Source organism: Pseudophryne corroboree (genome assembly GCF_028390025.1).
Source record: "Pseudophryne corroboree isolate aPseCor3 chromosome 3 unlocalized genomic scaffold, aPseCor3.hap2 SUPER_3_unloc_1, whole genome shotgun sequence".
NCBI classification, from domain to species: Eukaryota; Metazoa; Chordata; class Amphibia; order Anura; family Myobatrachidae; genus Pseudophryne; species Pseudophryne corroboree.
In genome coordinates this window covers 389,989-407,585 of record NW_026967493.1, presented here as the reverse complement: position 1 = coordinate 407,585, position 17,597 = coordinate 389,989, and the positions used below count along the sequence as shown (strand labels likewise).

At 45.1% G+C, this 17,597-nt stretch overlaps 1 protein-coding gene across 1 annotated transcript; it reads left to right on the top strand.

The window, feature by feature from the left end:
• Positions 1 to 1,158: 1,158 nt before the first annotated feature.
• LOC134983090 (gastrula zinc finger protein XlCGF57.1-like) lies at positions 1,159 to 17,030 on the top strand. Its single transcript, XM_063948787.1, has 7 exons — positions 1,159 to 1,238; positions 1,932 to 2,089; positions 10,296 to 10,490; positions 10,570 to 10,693; positions 10,810 to 10,907; positions 11,065 to 11,173; positions 14,490 to 17,030. Exons 2-7 carry the CDS (start codon positions 2,012 to 2,014, stop codon positions 15,887 to 15,889), a joined length of 2,004 nt encoding a protein of 667 aa, XP_063804857.1. The 5' UTR covers positions 1,159 to 1,238; positions 1,932 to 2,011; the 3' UTR covers positions 15,890 to 17,030.
• Positions 17,031 to 17,597: the final 567 nt, after the last annotated feature.

The following is a 17,597-nucleotide window of genomic DNA, read 5'->3' as shown; positions in this document are numbered from 1 at the left end:
ACATATCAGTGTGTGCCGGGAGCTGTGCTATCCCCCATCACATATCACTGTACAGTCCCCTCTCCCCTATGTAATAATACCACATATCAGTGTGTGCCGGGAGCTGTGCTATCCCCCATCACATATCACTGTACAGTCCCCTCTCCCCTATATAATAATACCACATATCAGTGTGTGCCGGGAGCTGTGTTATCCCCCATCCCGTATATAATAATACCACATATCAGTGTGTGCCGGGAGCTGTGTTATCCCCCATCATATATCACTGTACAATCCCCTCTCCCCTATATAATAATACCACATATCAGTGTGTGCCGGGAGCTGTGTTATCCCCCATCCAGTAGCGGATCTTGCCACGGGCAAGCAGGACTTTTGCCCGGGGCGCCGCCTTCCGGAGTGCACCGGCGCCATCCGGAGGGCGCCGCACCATGGCAAGATCCACTACTCTGTGCCCCCCGCTGGCCGCTGTGTCCCCCGCTGGTCTCGCTGTCCCCCGCTGTGAAGGGAAACTAGACGCTACGCGTCTAGCTTCCCTTTGTGTAGAGGACATTTGCGGTGCGCAATGTCGTCATCGTGCACCGCACAGCATTGTGGGACTGACAGACACTAGGGGTCATAATTGACCTCTAGGGTCTGTCATCCGAGGAAAGGAGCGGCGCCGGCGGAGATCTGCAGCGGTCGGAAGCGGGGATAGTATGTTTTTTTTTTTCTTACAGCGGCGCTACTCCACTGTACAGGGGGCGTAACTGACCACGCCCCTGTATGAAGCCACGCCCCCATTTCCCGCCCGGGTCGCCAAAGGGTCTAGAACCGGCCCTGCCCCCATCATATATCACTGTACAGTCCCCTCTCTCCTGATTAATCACATAATAAATAGAGAACACGTTACCTGGCTCAGGCTGTTCTGAGCATGTATATTATAATACGAAATAGCAGCTACACACAACCTCTGTACGCTCGCCCGCTATGTCAGGAAGACTATAAGAACATGGCCGCCGCACATCGCAAACGAGGACAGTATTAGATTGCACACAATCACTCTAGTAGTGATGGAGATGGGGGCGGCCATATGCAGGATTCAGCTAATTACCAGACGTCCTTCGTACTTTCTGCGGCCTGATTGGCTACTCGGTGCGCCAATCACAGCACTGAGAGGAATGAGGGGCTTGGCGGTCAACTTTCGGTGACACTCCCACTTTGAGGAAGCAGAGAGCGGCCATTGTTGTGTCTGGCTGCAGGTAATGCCATTTCTTAATATTGTACAGGTAGAGCAGTCTCTGGTGCTGCATTACCATGAAGGTAGTGTATAGTGTTAGATATAATACAGGTTGTGGAGAATGTTTCCCTGTTATGATAGGTGGAGCAGGATATGGTGCTGCATTTTATTAATACAGTTAGATCAGATGCTATTGTCACAATACAGATGGGGCAGACTTTGTTGATACTTTAATACAGTTGGAGCAGTCTCTTGTGCTGCATTAGAATACAGGTAGATAAGACACCAGTGTTACAGAATACAGATGGAGTTGTCTCTGGTGCTGCCTTATAGGAGATCAGATTCAAGTGTTGTTATACAGTTGGAGCAGACTCTGTTGTTACTGTAATACAGTTGGGGCAGTCTCTGCTCGCTGGGTAACTATAGGGGGCGGAAGTAGTCAGTGAGCACTCAGTAGGTAGTTGTTAGTGTGCAAGTCATCCGTGGGACAGCGCGGAGAGTGTAATGGTCCTCACTGTGTGGAGTTTGCATGTTCTCACTGGGTGATATCTGTATAACCTGTGTATAATGATAATTGGTGTGTGAGATCGGTGTGATTAGTATGTGTGATCTGTGTGTATCAGGTACATGATATGGCTCGGCGAGTCCTTAATGTTTACTCTGCGTTTCCTGAATGTTATATGTGATATTTATATAATATTTATTTTTTTCCTAGACAAGTGAAGAACCAGAGAGTCGTTTCTAGAAGTCACGTGAGGGTGAGACACGTCCTGTATAAATTACTGAGCACTGAGGATGGACAAGGACAGGAGACACATAACTGAGAGGATGCTACAACTGACCCTGGAGATCATCTACCTGCTGACTGGGGAGGTGAGGGAGTCTAGGAGCATCACAGTGACATCACTCTTATCACTATTAATAACACAGGGACCGACTGGGGAGGTGAGGGAGTCTAGGAGCATCACAGTGACATCACTCATATCACTATTACTAACACAGGGACCTGACTGGGGAGGTGAGGGAGTCTGGGAGTGTCACAGTGACATCACTCTTATCACTATTACTAACACAGGGACCGACTGGGGAGGTGAGGGAGTCTAGGAGCATCACAGTGACATCACTCTTATCACTATTACTAACGCAGGGACCTGACTGGGGAGGTGAGGGAGTCTGGGAGTATCACAGTTATATCACTCTTATCTCTATTACTAACACATGGCCCTGACTGGGGAGGTGAGGGAGTCTGGGAGTGTCAGTGACATCACTTTTATTTCTATTACTAACACAGGGACCTGACTGGGGAGGTGAAGGAGTGCAGGAGCTTCACAATGACATCACTCTTAACAGTGACTAGACATTTGTTAATACATTTTGCTTGTGGTTAAACAGGGCATTACATGTAAATTCTGACATCAGTAACCTTTTCTAATGATGTCCTACAGAAGTTGCCTTTATACAAGTTACATTTAATTTCTTCTTATATTCTTCTCTCTATTTACATTTCATTAATTGTTCTCAGCTCTGAGTCCACAATGTACACAGCGTTTTATAGTAACCTTATAATTTTTTATTCTTGAGTCTTTTTAAAAAAAATATTATTCCCATGATAGTTTCTGGTCTGCCTCAGTCTTTTCATCAGCACAGCTGTAACCGCGAGCAGGGAGCCGCTCTCAGATATAGTGTCAGTGCCTCAGTCTTCTCATCAGCACAGCTGTAACCGGGCAGCAGGGTGCAGCTCTCAGATATAGTATCAGTGCCTTAGTCTGCTCATCAGCACAGAGCTATAACCGGGCAGCAGGAGCCACTCTCAGATATAGTATCAGTTCCTCGGACTTCTCATCAGCACAGCTGTAACCAGGCAGCAGGTAGTTGCTCTCAGATATAGTATCAGTGCTTCAGTCTCCTTAGCATAGCTGTAACCGGGCAGCAGGGAGCCGCTCTCCGATATAGTATCAGTGTCTCAGTCCTCTCATCAGCACAGCTGTAACTGGGCAGCAGGGAGCCGCTCTCAGATATAGTATAAGTGCCTCAGTCCTCACATCAGCACAGCTGTAACCGGGCAGCATGGAGCTGCTCTCAGATATAGTATCAGTGCCTCAGTCCTCTCATCAGCACAGCTGTAACCGGGCAGCAGGGAGCCGCTCTCAGATATAGTATCAGTGCCTCAGTTTCCTCATCAACACAGCTGTAACCGGGCAGCAGGGAGCTGCTCCTGGATATAGTATCAGTGCCTCAGTCCTCTTATCAGCACAGCTGTAACCGGGCAGCAGGGAGACGCTCTCAGATATAGTATCAGTGCCTCAGTCCTCTCATCAGCACAGCTGTAACCGGGCAGCAGGGAGCCGCTCTCAGATATAGTATCAGTGCCTCAGTCCTCTCATCAGCACAGCTCTAACCGGGCAGAAGGGAGCTGCTCCTGGATATAGTATCAGTGCCTCAGTCCTCTCATCAGCACAGCTGTAACCGGGCAGCAGGGAGCCGCTCTCAGATATAGTATCAGTGTCTCAGTCTCCTTAGCATAGCTGTAACTGGGCAGCAGGGAGCAGTTCTCAGATATAGTATCAGTGCCTCAGTCCTCTCATCAGCACAGCTGTAACCGGGCAGCAGGGAGCCGCTCTCACATATAGTATTAGTTCCTTAGTCTTCTCATCACCAAAGCTGTAACCGGGCAGCAGGGAGCCGCTCTCAGATATAGTATCAGTGCCTCAGCCCTCTCATCAGCACAGCTGTAACCGGGCAGCAGGGAGCCGATGTCCGATATAATATCAGTGCCTCAGTCCTCTCATCAGCACAGCTGTAACCGGGCAGCAGGGAGCCGCTCTCCGATATAGTAACAGTGCCTCAGTTCTCTCATCAGCACAGCTGTAACCGGGCAGCAGGTAGCTGCTCTCAGATATAGTATCAATGCTTCAGTCTCCTTAGCATAGCTGTAACCGGGCAGCAGGGAGCAGCTCTCAAATATAGTATGAGTTTCTCGGACTTCTCATCAGCACAGCTGTAACCGGGGAGCAGGGAGCCGCTCTCAGATATAGCATCAGTTCCTCGGTCTTCTCATCAGCACAGCAGTAACCGGGCAGCAGGGAGCCGCTCGCATATATAGTATTAGTTCCTCAGTCTTCTCATCAGCACAGCAGTAACCGGGCAACAGGAAGCCACTCTCAGATATAGTATCAGCATCTCAGTCCTCTCATCAGCACAGCTGTAACCGGGCAGCAGGGAGCCGCTCCTGGATATAGTATCAGTGCCTCAGTCCTCTCATCAGCACAGCTGTAACCGGGCAGCAGGTAGTTGCTCTCAGATATAGTATCAGTGCCTCAGTCCTCTCTTCAGCACAGCTGTATTCGGGCAGCAGGGAGCCGCTCTCAGATATAGTATCAGTGCCTTAGTCCTCTCATCAGCACAGCTGTAACCGGGCAGTAGGGAGCTGCTCTCCGATATAGTATCAGTGCCTCAGTCTCCTTATCAGCACAGGTGTAACGGGGCAGTAGGGAGCCGCTCTCAGATATAGTATCAGCTCCTCAGTCTTCTCATCACCACAGCTGTAACCGGCCAGCAGGGAGCCGCTCTCAGATATAGTATCAGTTCCACTGACTTCTCATCAGCACAGCTGTAACCGGGCAGCAGGGAGCCGCTCTCAGATGTAGTGTCAGTGCCTTAGTCTTCTCATCAGCACAGCTGTAACTGAGCAGCACTGAGCCGTTCTCAGATATAATATCAGCGCCTCAGTCTCTTCATCAATACAGCTGTAACCAAGCAGCAGGGAGCCGCTCTCAGATATAGTATCAGTGCATCAGTCTTCTCATCAGCACAGCTGTAACTGGGCAGCAGTGAGCCGCTCTGAGATATAGTATCTGTGACTGTGGGTATGGGGAGTATATGGCTGAGTATGAGGCTGTATAATGTGTACCCAGGCATGTATGTATGAGGTGTAATGCTGTGCAGTAATTGTGGGTATATGTGCTGGACATGAGGCTGTATAAGGTATGCCCAGGTCTGTATGTATGAGATGTAATGCTGGGCAGTGACTGGGGGTATTTATGCTGGACATGAGGCTGTAATTGTATAAGGTATGCCCAGGTCTGTATGTATGAAGTGTAAGTCTGTTGGGTAAGTTTATACCAGGTGTGCACACTAGGAGTGATGTTTGCCCAGTCTTCCTTGCAGAGTTGCTGCAGGTCTCTCAGGTTGGTTGGATGACACCTGCGGACCGCAATTTTCAAATAGTGCTGCTTATTCTTAATATGACTGATATCTGGACATTGACTTGGTCATTCTAGAACAGAGGTTCTCAAACTCGGTCCTCAGGACCCCACACAGTGCATGTTTTGCAGGTGCACAGGTGTATTAATTACTCACTGACACATTTTAAAAGGCCTACAGGTGGAGCTAATTATTTCACTTGCGATTCTGTGAGGAGACCTGCAAAACATGCACTGTGTGGGGTCCTGAGGACCGAGTTTGAGAACCTGTGTTGTAGAACATTCACCTTTGTGTTGTGTTGCCAGTGCTGGTTTATCCTTGTTCTTGGGATTATTGTTCTGCTGAACATTCTGACTTTCTTCCTCTACCAGTCCTGCAGTAGTTCCCTGTATTTTGTACCATCCATCCTTCCTTCAGTTGTAACAAAATGCCCAGTTCCCACTGAGGAAAAGCGTCCCTGCACCATGATGCGGCCAACCCCATGCCTCACTATTTATAGACGGTGTGTGCTGAGAAATGGGCAGTGTTAGGTTTGTGCCTCACAAAATGTTTTGAATTTAGGCCAAAGAGGCTTCATCGTGTCTCCTCTGACCACTAAAACTTATCCCACAGTTTAGGTGGGTCACAAACTCTGACAAACTCTAGTTGTGCTCTGATGTGGTTTCTCTTCAGTAATGGCTTCTTTCTAGCCTGATATGTATGGCTGGTTCACCTTCACGCCAGTCTCCGCCACTGACCTCTGTAGCTCCTTACAAGTCTCCTCCTTGCTCTTGCAGTAAGTGAACAAGCCTCCTCCTGGTGAAACGGCCGTTTGTGTACAGTGGAGCTGGACCGTGCAAGGTTCAGCCCACACTCTGGTACCTCCTGGTATTGTATATGCCCATAAGGGCTTTTCAATTATTTTTATTTCAAATGCTGCGGTGATTTAACCCTGTGCAAAACTATCTCTATAGTCTCTGATAGAAGACTTATCTGGTTCCTATTAGGCTTTGGCCTTTGGTCATTTAAATGTTTTTCAGCTTGCCAGCATTGCAGAAAGACCAAAAGATGACTGTTTTGCGCTATAATATTAGATGGTGCATATATGAATGAAGACACCTGTATAATGATACCTGATTATTTATTCAATATAAAAAATAAAAATTATGTAACACTCTGCTTTTACTATATAGAATTCATGTATACATGTCATCCAATACTTTTCCTAATTGCAACAACAATTAAAAACACCTGGCATATATTACCATATATAGTATGAATACTTACGCACGCTCTACATAATACCTATTCCTAAGTATAAATCTTTCATAAAAAAGTGCAATTTAACATTAAAATGCTGTCCATAAGTATATTTTAGAAACAAGTACGTTTAAAGATGCTGTCCCAAATTGCGATTGCCGCTCATATGCTGTGTGCAGTGCACACAGCTTATTGTTCCATAGTATGTATATTACTTATACATGGTATGAAGACTTTTGCACGCTCTTATACTTTTCAGTTGTAAGATGCAGTCTCTTGTATAGGCATACAGTGGAACTATATATACTGTCCCACGTTATGTGCAAATGATCCTTATAACACTTGTCCCGCAATGTGATTGCTGCTTAAATGCCGTATATGGCAGCTTACCACAACAGCCCGACTAGCTGTTTGCGGGATCTTGCGCTGTGCTCAGTGGTATGTGGTGCTGTCTCTCTCCGTCTGCGGCCGCTCAACAGAGCACGGGAAGCTGGAGCCGCTTGTATGCGGACGGCTATACAGATCTGACTCTCCCCGTCAGCTGGTTGGCCGCGTCCTCATTACAGGAGACCCAGCCGGCGGTTTCCGATTTAAGGAGTCACGTTTGGCCGTCCTTGGTTCCCTTGGTTATGGGTCAGTTTTAAAATTGTAGAATAATCAGCAAATTCTCCCTCTCCCTCTGGGAGAATTTGCTGATCGTTCTACAATTTTGTAACATCTTGAATTTTCTTACAATGCACTGTGGTCTTCATTGTCTTAGCTTTCCTTCAGATTCACAGTATGACCAATGTTATTTAAATGAAGGGGTATGTTATCCATGAAAAGCTTTATTTTTAATTATTCACAGGTTGAGGCTAATTGGAAGCCAGTTGTTAGGGCAAAATCTGTAAACTTGGAGCTTTAACAGCACAGGGGTTGACTACTTATGCATGCAGCATATTTTAGATTTTATTTGTAAAACAATCTACAGACAAAAATCGATTGATGCTTCCTGCATCAGAAAAGGGTCACCAGATCACTGTGGGTGTTCTGGGACCCTAATCTTTCCATAAGTGGCCCTCCTCTACTTGCAGTATTAGAGTTTTAAATTTCCCGTTTGTTTCGGCACACATACCCATTTGAAGATAAAGACACAGCAGTTTGGGAGGTTCCTCCAGTGGCTGCACCTATTGTCCGGTTAGCAAAGGTCAATGTCCTTCTCGCAACTTTTGCTGATGCATTGAAGGATTCCACGGACAGTATGTGTGAAGCTTTGCTTAAGTCACTGTTTTCTCTTGCAGGGATGACTCTTTGGCCATTCATAGCATAGTCCTTGGTTACCAAGGCCATGGAGGCCTAGTCAGACAAATTGGCAAATCCATCAGATCTTCTAGCTCCCCCTTCCAAGGATGTATGGCATAGCATTCAGATGGTGACATTGGTGACAAGCTGTCATCGTGACATTTTCCAGGTCTGTTCCAGTACTCTGGAGGTAGGTACCCCTCTGTTCCTGTTCTTGGACATCTGGTTCAGGGCAGTCATGGAACTCTGGGTTAGTGGTATCCTATCTTGAGGATGCATGCTTTACTTATGGGTACTCATTAGTTCTACTTCTTTGTAACCTCTTGGCCATGGACCCAAGTCAGACAGCCTGCATTGTTCCAAGAGGTTCCATTTTCTCCTCTTCTCAGGTGGTAGTACTGGTTCCTGCACACCAGTGAAGGTTGAGGTTTTATTCTAATCTCTTTCTGGTGCAGAAATCAGATGGGTCTTTTTGTCACATTTGAAACCAAAATGGCTAAACCCTCACCTATGGATGTAAAAATTCATGATGGAATCTCTGATTTCCTTGCCTTATTTGACATCAAGGATGCCTATTTGCATGTTCCCACCTGTGTCTCTGGTTTACTATTGGCCACCTCCACATTCAATTTCGGGCCCTGCTCTTCGGACCTTATACCACACCCAGGGTTTTTACCAAGGTCATGGCCCAGATGATCTCTGTTGTGTCGCCAGGGGATCGCTGTCATTCCTTACTTCGACAACTTCTTAATCAAAACAACTTTTTGGGCACTGCTCAATAGTCATCTGTGAGTGGTGGTGTTGACCTTGGAGGTACATGGTTGGATTCTCAATCCAACTTGGTTTGACTGAGGATAGTCTTCCTGGGGCTTCTGTTCAACACTTCCTGCAGGTGTGTCTTTCTTCCAGAAGACAAGATTCTGGTTTTGCAATCTTTGGAGCGGTCTGTTTTGCTCCTGCATTGGGTGTCCATCCTTCAGTGCAGGCAGTTGCTGGGGAATGGAAGCCACCATCATATTGGTCCCCTTTACTTGGTTACATTCCAGGGCTCTCCAGCTTCATATCCTGTAGCAGTGGAGAAAATCGGATCCTTGTTGTTCCCTCTATGTCACCTGTCCATGGACTGTCAGTTCTCAATCTGGAATTGGACCCTGGTCACGATGGAGGCCAGTCTCGTGGGCTGGAGTGTGGTAACCCTAGTGCTTCAGATTTATGGCGTCTGGCCCAAGAAGGATTCTGCCCTTTCCATCAATGTGCTGGAACTCTGGGTAGTCTGTAATGTCCTATTGCAAGCTCACCAGTTTATGTGGGCATTTCTCTTCATGTCCTGTAGGACAATATCATGGATGTGATATATTTTTAAAAGGTAGAGCGGAACCAGGAGCACCAGGCGGAGACATTTGGATGTAGCCTGTAATATTATTTTTGGAAATTTGAGAGATCCTGGATACTAATAATTGTATTACATTTCTTAAAGCACCAAGTTCCTTTTAGTTGACTTTAGAAAATGCACAGCGATATCACCTTGTAGGTGTTACACAGAGCATTTACTCTTTTATATTGGGGCATCTATAACATTTTATAGCAATATTCTACACAGCTCTGTGTCCAAGCTACACATAACATTTTGTAGTGACCATAAAACGTTTCTTTCCCATGATCCTCTCCTCTGGCTCACACGAGGCAGCCATTCTCTCTTTGTCACTTTCTGCCTCAGGGCGAGATATACGAAGCAGCAGCTTTTTAAAACCAACTCTTTGGGTGGGTTTGACCTGGAACTCTTAACCGGCACTAATAGCTGATGGGAATGCTGGGACTTCCACTTGACCTTTTTTATTTTTTTTTTACTCCTATTTTTTTATTGAAAGAACAAATTTTGTACTACAGATCATATGTAGCAGTAAACACAAATACAAAACAATAGAATTACACATAAACTGCAATACAATAAAATAGCAACAAAGAAATATGAAAAGAAGAAATGAAAAACAAAAGAAATGCAAAACAAAGGAAAAAGAGGACAAAATATAACGCCTAGAGGAGTAAGGAGGAACATAATAGTATGATGCACCAGTAACATAAGTGTCATAGAAATCTGACTAAGTACACCACTTAAGTAATGGAGATGAGGAGGATGTGGAGTATTTAAACCCAAGCCTCATCAGTTAGAGAAATATTAAACTCAGTCTCCCATTTGGATTGAATTTGGAGCTTTTTGTCTTCGATAGGAGACATAGGTGTTCCAAACCATAGTGAAATAAACTCTTCCTGAATATTATGCACAATTAACTCTTAAACACTGTTCCATATAGGTTCAGTTTAATTTAGCTTTTTACTGATGTCTTTTATTACCCAGAATTATACAGTAGTGAAGGAAACATCTGACAAACACGTGACACGAAGAAGCCGTCGTCGTTGTGTGCCAGGAGGACTGAGCAGGACCCAGAACCCCATCCTGGTGCCTTCACCTCACTCACTGATACATGAGAGACACAATGGCCAGAAGATCCTGGAACTCACCAACAAGATCATTCAGCTGTTGACCGGAGAGGTGACTGCTGGGAATGGGACATTATACAATAACACCAGGGAATGTGTCTGGATGGTGACTGTATCATTGTATGTGTCAGGTTCCTATAAGGTGTGAGGATGTCACTGTCTATTTCTCCATGGAGGAGTGGGAGTATATAGAGGAACACAGGGGTCTGTACAAGGACGTGATGATGGAGAATCACCGGCCCCTCACATCACTGGGTAAGAGGAGACTCTCATGTAGTGTAATGGAGAGAGCAGCTATGGGGCCACCTAGATACACATCACCTGATAATCACATATATACAATGTACTCAGTCACTGTGCGTCTCCTTCAGATGGGGCCAGTAACAGGAATACCACAGAGAGATATCCCCGTCCTCTGTATTCCCAGGATTGTACAGAGGAGAATCACAGTGTCCCACAGGAGGATCCGGTAGGTGGAATTTATGGTTATAAATTACCAGATTATATTTAATAGATGATCTGTAGAGAAGCTGTGTGTCTTATTTACTGGAATGTTTCTATTTAATGTGACCTAATGAAATCGCCAATTTCTAAACTATTATTTTATTGTTTTGTGGGTTACGTAGGATGAAGGTCCGACTGATAATGTAGAAGATATGGAGGGAGAAGAAGATGCGTGTGTGAGGGGTGATCAGCAGTGTAAGGAGAAGGAAATTCTTACAGATAACAGTACAGGTGAGTAATATACACCTATTACAGATTAGTCACATATTCTCCTTGTTCTATCACTACAACACTTATCCTACACCCTCCTCTGTCACTACAGACTAATCAGGACAAAGTATCTGCCCAGTGCGGGAGTCAGGATCCATCAGCCCCTATTATACTCCTGCTCTCCCCCTCACATCATGTCACTATGTATTACCAGCCCAGATATCTGACCAGTCTCCTCTCCACACTCTCTGGTGTATCTCATACATCAGCAGCCATCAGCCCCTATTATACTCCTGCTCTCCCCCTCACATCATGTCACTGTGTGTTACCAGCCCAGATATCTGACCAGTCTCATCCCCACACTCTCTGGTGTATCTCATACATCAGGAGTCATTAGCCCCTATTATACTCCTGCTCTCCCCCTCACATCATGTCACTGTGTGTTACCAGCCCAGAGATCTGACCAGTCTCATCCCCACACTCTCTGGTGTATCTCATACATCAGGAGTCATTAGCCCCTATTATACTCCTGCTCTCCTCCTCACATCATGTCACTGTGTGTTACCAGCCCAGAGATCTGACCAGTCTACTCTCCACACTCTCTGGTGTATCTCATACATCAGGAGTCATTAGCCCCTATTATACTCCTGCTCTCCCCCTCACATCATGTCACTGTGCATTACCAGCCCAGAGATCTGACCAGTCTCCTCCCCACACTCTCTGGTGTATCTCATACATCAGGAGTCATTAGCCCCTATTATACTCCTGCTCTCCCCCTCACATCATGTCACTGTGTGTTACCAGTCCAGAGATCTGACCAGTCTCCTCATCACACTCTCTAAAACGGGCATTCCCAACCTCTATCCCCAAGGCACGCTAACAGGTTTTAGTGATATCCATGCTTGAGCACAGGTGCATTAATTACCACAGTTATTTTGATTTAATCATCCGTGCCTTGAAGACAGAGGCTGGGAATCCCTGCTGTAAAACCATGCACTCCCCACAACAAACTCAGTATTTGCAAACACACAAAGCTATAACCGCACACTCCTAGCATAGTCCTTCCGCCAATGCATGTCTTAAATAGTAGTGGTGACTGGTTGCAGAGTGTCCCTGGCTTATGTGGTGTCCTGTCCCATGATATTAGCTGGGAAATGTTTCCCACCAATGTCTGCAAGTCATCGTGGCTTGGGTCTGTGCAGTCTACTTGGTAATCCGGTTGTGTTGTATTATTAGACAACACTTTATCTTTGCAGCAAGTGTCATGTTTGTTGTATGTACTTTTAGAATCAGCGGTTATAATACTCAAATAAGCAGCAGTGTGGCAGAACCCAAAGGTTAGGGTCCATTGTGGGGAGTAGATGATGGTATAAGGGAAGGTAAAGCACATGATGGAAGAGAGCCCTTCTTATGAGAGCTTACATTTTAAAGGGGACTTGCAGAGAGACAGGGGTGACGCAGGTGGGGAGACAGTGAGCATGGAGCATGGTTAGGATGAGAGCCAGAAGGCTTTGATGAAGAAGTGGGTCTTGAGTGCTAGTAAGAAGTTTTGTAGAAAGTTGGAGCGTCTAATGGAGAGTTCCAGGTGTAGGGAGCAACACGGGCAAAATCTTGGAGGTGGGAGAAAGTGATCAGTTGGGAGGAGAGGTAGAGATGGATAGCCATAGGTTGGCTAGGCCGGGAAAAGGGTTTGTTGCAGAGGGGAGGCAGATGTAGTACATTTGGAGAGGAAGATAAGTGGGCAGCAGCATTGAGGACAGATTGGAGAGAGGTCGGAGATAGGGAGGCAGGTAAAAGGATGTTACAGTAGTCCAATCTGGAGATGATGAGGGAGTGGATGAGGAGTGAGTGCCTGCACAGTAAGAGAGAGTCTGATCCTGGAGATATTTCCGAGATGGAAGCAGCAGGACTGCGACAGGTACTGAATGTGTGGTTTGAAGGGAGGAATCGAGGATCACTTCAAGACAGTGCACTTGCAGACTACAGGAGATAGAGGTGCTGTCAATAGATAAAACGGGAGAACTGATGTTATTCAGGAAGGTAGGAAGATGATCTGCTCAGTCTTAGACATGTTAAGTTTAAGAAAGTGCTGGTACATCCAGGAAGAAATACTAGAAAGACAGCTGGAGATATTAGTGAGGAGAGCAGGGAAGAGGTCAGTGGTGGAGAGATAGTACTGAGGGCCATCAGCAAAGAGGTCATATTGGAGGCCAAAAGTGCAGATGAACTCGCCTAAAGAAGATTTATAGAGCGAGAAAAGGAGAGGTCTAAGAACAGAGAACCTTGGATGACAGTAGGCCATTGCTGACTTTAGTGAGGGCAATTTCTGCCTGTTGGAGAGAACAAGAACTGTACGGAAATGAGTCAAGCAGGGAGTGGGAGGAAAGAAAGGTGGTTGTAGACCAGAATTTGAGTTTATTTTAAGAGTTGGGGAGACAAAGGCATGCTGGAATGCAGAGGGAACAGTGCCTGATTTGGGGGGGGGGGGTTTAAGCGATGGGCAAGTTGGGAACAGGCTACAAGAATGGTAGCAGAAGATGCAGGAGAGGATAGGATCTAGGGTGGTGGTGGATGAGGGCCAAGACTTATCTGGAGAGTAAAATCAGAGTTGGTAATATGCATAGGAAGTGATAGGCTGGGAAAGGAGGAGATGGGATGCTGATGGTCTGAAGTGACGCCCTGACATATGTGGTGCAATTCAATAGTTTTTTTGGACCGGCAGCCAGTAGATTGTGCCCAACGGAGCAATTCCATTGTTGCTCTGGTTGAGGCATGATCAGCTGCCGGCACTGGTATTTCAGCTCGCTACCCCGAGGTGGTGAACAGAAATGAGCGAAAATTTACATGTTTGGGTGCCCAAATGGGACTTTTCACGTCTTGCCCGTTAGTTTAGTCGGGTTTAGCTTCTTTACACGGCTAAACGTGACACGAATGAGCGCAGTCGGCACAACAATAAACATCAATTGAATATCGCCCAGCAATCTCCCATCACTTTAGATTGGGGCAACATACAGAAGTCCAATCTAGAGATAACCACTGAGTGTATGAGGGTCTTTGTTGTCCTTAAGGTAAAAAAAGGGTCTGATCCTGGAAATATTTAGAAGGTGAAAGTAGCAAGACTGGGAGAGGGACTGAATGTGGGATTAAAGGAGAGGGTAGCGTTGTGGGTAACTCCATTGGACTTGTGGAATAGAAGAGACGTGAGGCTATCCATGGAGAGGAGGGGACTGCAGATGATCAGCTCAGTCTTAGACATGTTAAGTTTAAGAGTGCGGAGACATCCATGAACATTTGTTACTCAGTGTAATTTGTCTATTTTCATACATTTTATTTCCAGTAAATGGACGCAGCATCAGGAATACCTCGGGGGGAGATCTCATAGTGTCTCCAGATGGTAAAATTGAAGAGAAGAATATCAGACAGCATTCTCCAGGAGAAAACCATAATAACCTAAATATACATACAGCACTTCACAGTGTAGTTATATCATCTGGCCCCTGTAATCCTGAAGAGTGTTCTGACAAATCAGATATTGCTACACACAGAACAGCTCATTCTGGTAATACAATATTATCCCTTTATGCACCTGGTAAAACTTCTATACGTAAGTCAGTTTTTGTTCGTCATCAAAAAACTCGCACAGCTGCAAAGCAGTTGCCATGCCCTGAGTGTGGGAAATGTTTTACACGTAAATCCCATCTTATTTTACATCAGAGAAGTCACACAGGTGAGAAACCGTTTTCTTGTTCTGCATGCGGGAAATGTTTTACACAGAAATACGATCTTGTTGTACATAAGAGGACCCACACAGGTGAGAAGCCTTTTCCATGTTCTGAGTGTGGGAAATGTTTTACACAGAAATCAAATCTTCTTACACATCAGAGATTTCACACTGGTGCAAAGCAGTTGCCATGCTCTGAGTGTGGGAAATGTTTTGCATATAAATCCCATCTTGTTCGACATCAAAGAACTCACACAGGTGAGAAACCATTTTCATGTTCTGCATGCAGGAAATGCTTTACACATAAATCAGATCTTAATATACATCAGAAGATGCAGAACTGTGAAAAGTCGTTTACATGTCCCGGGTGTGGGAAATGTTTTGCACGGAAAATAGCTCTTGCTCTACATCAGAGAACTCACAAGTGCAAGAAGCCGTTAGTGTGTTCTAAATGTGGGAAATGTTTTATGCATAAATCAGAACTTGTTATACATCAGAGATATCACACAGGTGAGGAGCCGTTCCCATGTGCTGAGTGTGGGAAATCGTTTGCAATTAAATCAGATCTTATTACACATCAACAAAGTCACACAGTTGAGAAGCCATTTTTATGTGCTGAGTGTGGGAAATGTTTTAAATGGAAATCGGAGATTGTTTTGCATCAGAGAGGTCACACAGGTGAAAAGCCCTTTCCATGTTCTGAATGTAGGAAATGTTTTACACAGAAAGCACATCTTGTTATACATCAGAGAAGTCACACAGGTGAGAGGCCATTTTCATGTTCTATGTGTGGGAAATGTTTTACACAGAAAACGCATCTTATTACACATCAGAGAACTCACACAGATGAGAAACCATTTCCATGCTCCGAGTGTGGGAAATCTTTTACAGTTAAATCAGATCTTGTTGCACATCAGAGAATACACACAGGTGAAAAGCCGTTCCCATGTTCTGAGTGTGGGAAATATTTTAAAAATAAATCAAGTCTTGTTCGACATCAAATAAGTCACAGATGAGAAACCATTTCCATGCTCTGAGTGGGAAATGTTTTACACAGAAATCAAATCTTGTTATACATCAGAGAAGTCACACAGATGAATGTGGGAAATATTTAGCAAAACAGATCTTTTTATGCATCAGAGGATACACAACCGTGAAAATCCATTTACATGTTCTGGGTTTGGGAAATCATCTCTTGCTAGACATCAGAGAATTCATACGGGTGAGAATCTATTTTCATGTTTGCGGGAAAAGTTTTATAAACAAATCCGAGAGCTCACACAGGAAAAATACAATTTCAATGAGCTAATATACGTGGTGCATCAATACTACATACTGAAAAAAAAAGGTCTATATTATTATATATTATATTATAAATAATAAAAGGAGGTGTGAATGCAATTATAGAGCGCATACTCCAAGGTATATTAATATCACTAAATGAGTTATTGAGGGCTGTTATAGTAAATGCAAAGCACGTATGGTTTTGAATTTTAGCCCCTTTCACACAGAAGATGAAAATGCCAGGTTAAAAAAAAGGACACAATAATTTGCCTGGTCAACCTGGGTCCTTCTTCTGTGGGAAAGGGTTGTGATTCCCAGCACTTTGACCTGGGTAGATTACTGGGTTCAAATCCCGGGAATTTCGTCCCGAGTTGACCCTTTCACACAGAAAACAACCCGGGTCGACCTGGCAAATTACCGGGTCCTTTTCCCTGTGTGACATAGGTGTAGCCGTGCCAACAGAATCACATTTGTTGCGTACAGCTCACGCTGCAGGGGGCGTTGGGGACGTGCAGATGTGGCCAAAGTCCGAAAAGACTATGCTCATTTAAAATGCGGCTATGAGGGTTGATAGCTTGCCGTTTCTTGTAATGATGACGACAGCTTGCGCCCACATCCAATTGGCTGGATGTTTTAGTCATATTGCTGTTGTGAGTTATTCATATGATTTCAGTGAAATGAGCAATTGGTATTCCATAAGAATCCATGTTTCCTAGTCTTGTTTTAAATGGTAAAGCAACTGGTGTATTTATTAATGAGTACATTAAAAAAAACTGGATTTTAATACCGACCGGTAAATCCTTTTCTATAAGTCCGTAGAGGATGTTGGGGACACCAAAAGAACCATGGGATATAGACGGATCCGCAGGAGACATGGGCACTTTAAGACTTTCAAAGGGGGGCGTGACCTGGCTCCTCCCTCTATATCCCTCCCCAGACTCAGTTTGGAACTGTGTCCGGAGAGATGGACATTTTGAGGAAAGGAATTAACAACAAGGTGAGCATCATACCAGCTCACGCCATAAACATGCCGAATAACATGGCATTCAACTGAACACATGCCAACGGACATGAACAAAATTCAGCAACAAGCTGAAGAAACCATAACACAACCTGTGTGTAACCAGAACTAAACTGCAGATACAGTACGCACTGGGACGGGCGCCCAACATCCTCTACGGACTCATAGAAAAGGATTTACCGATAGGTATTAAAATCCTGTTTTCTATTACGTCCTTGAGGATGTTGGGGACACCAAAAGAACCATGGGGTTTATACCAAAGCCCTATAACGGGCGGGAGAGTGCGGGTGACTCTGCAGCACCGATTGACCAAACTTTAGGTCTTCATCGGCCAAGGTATCAAAGTTGTAAAACTTAGCAAACGTGTTTGACCCCAACCAAGTAGCAGCTCGGCAAAGTTGCAATGCCGAGACACCCCG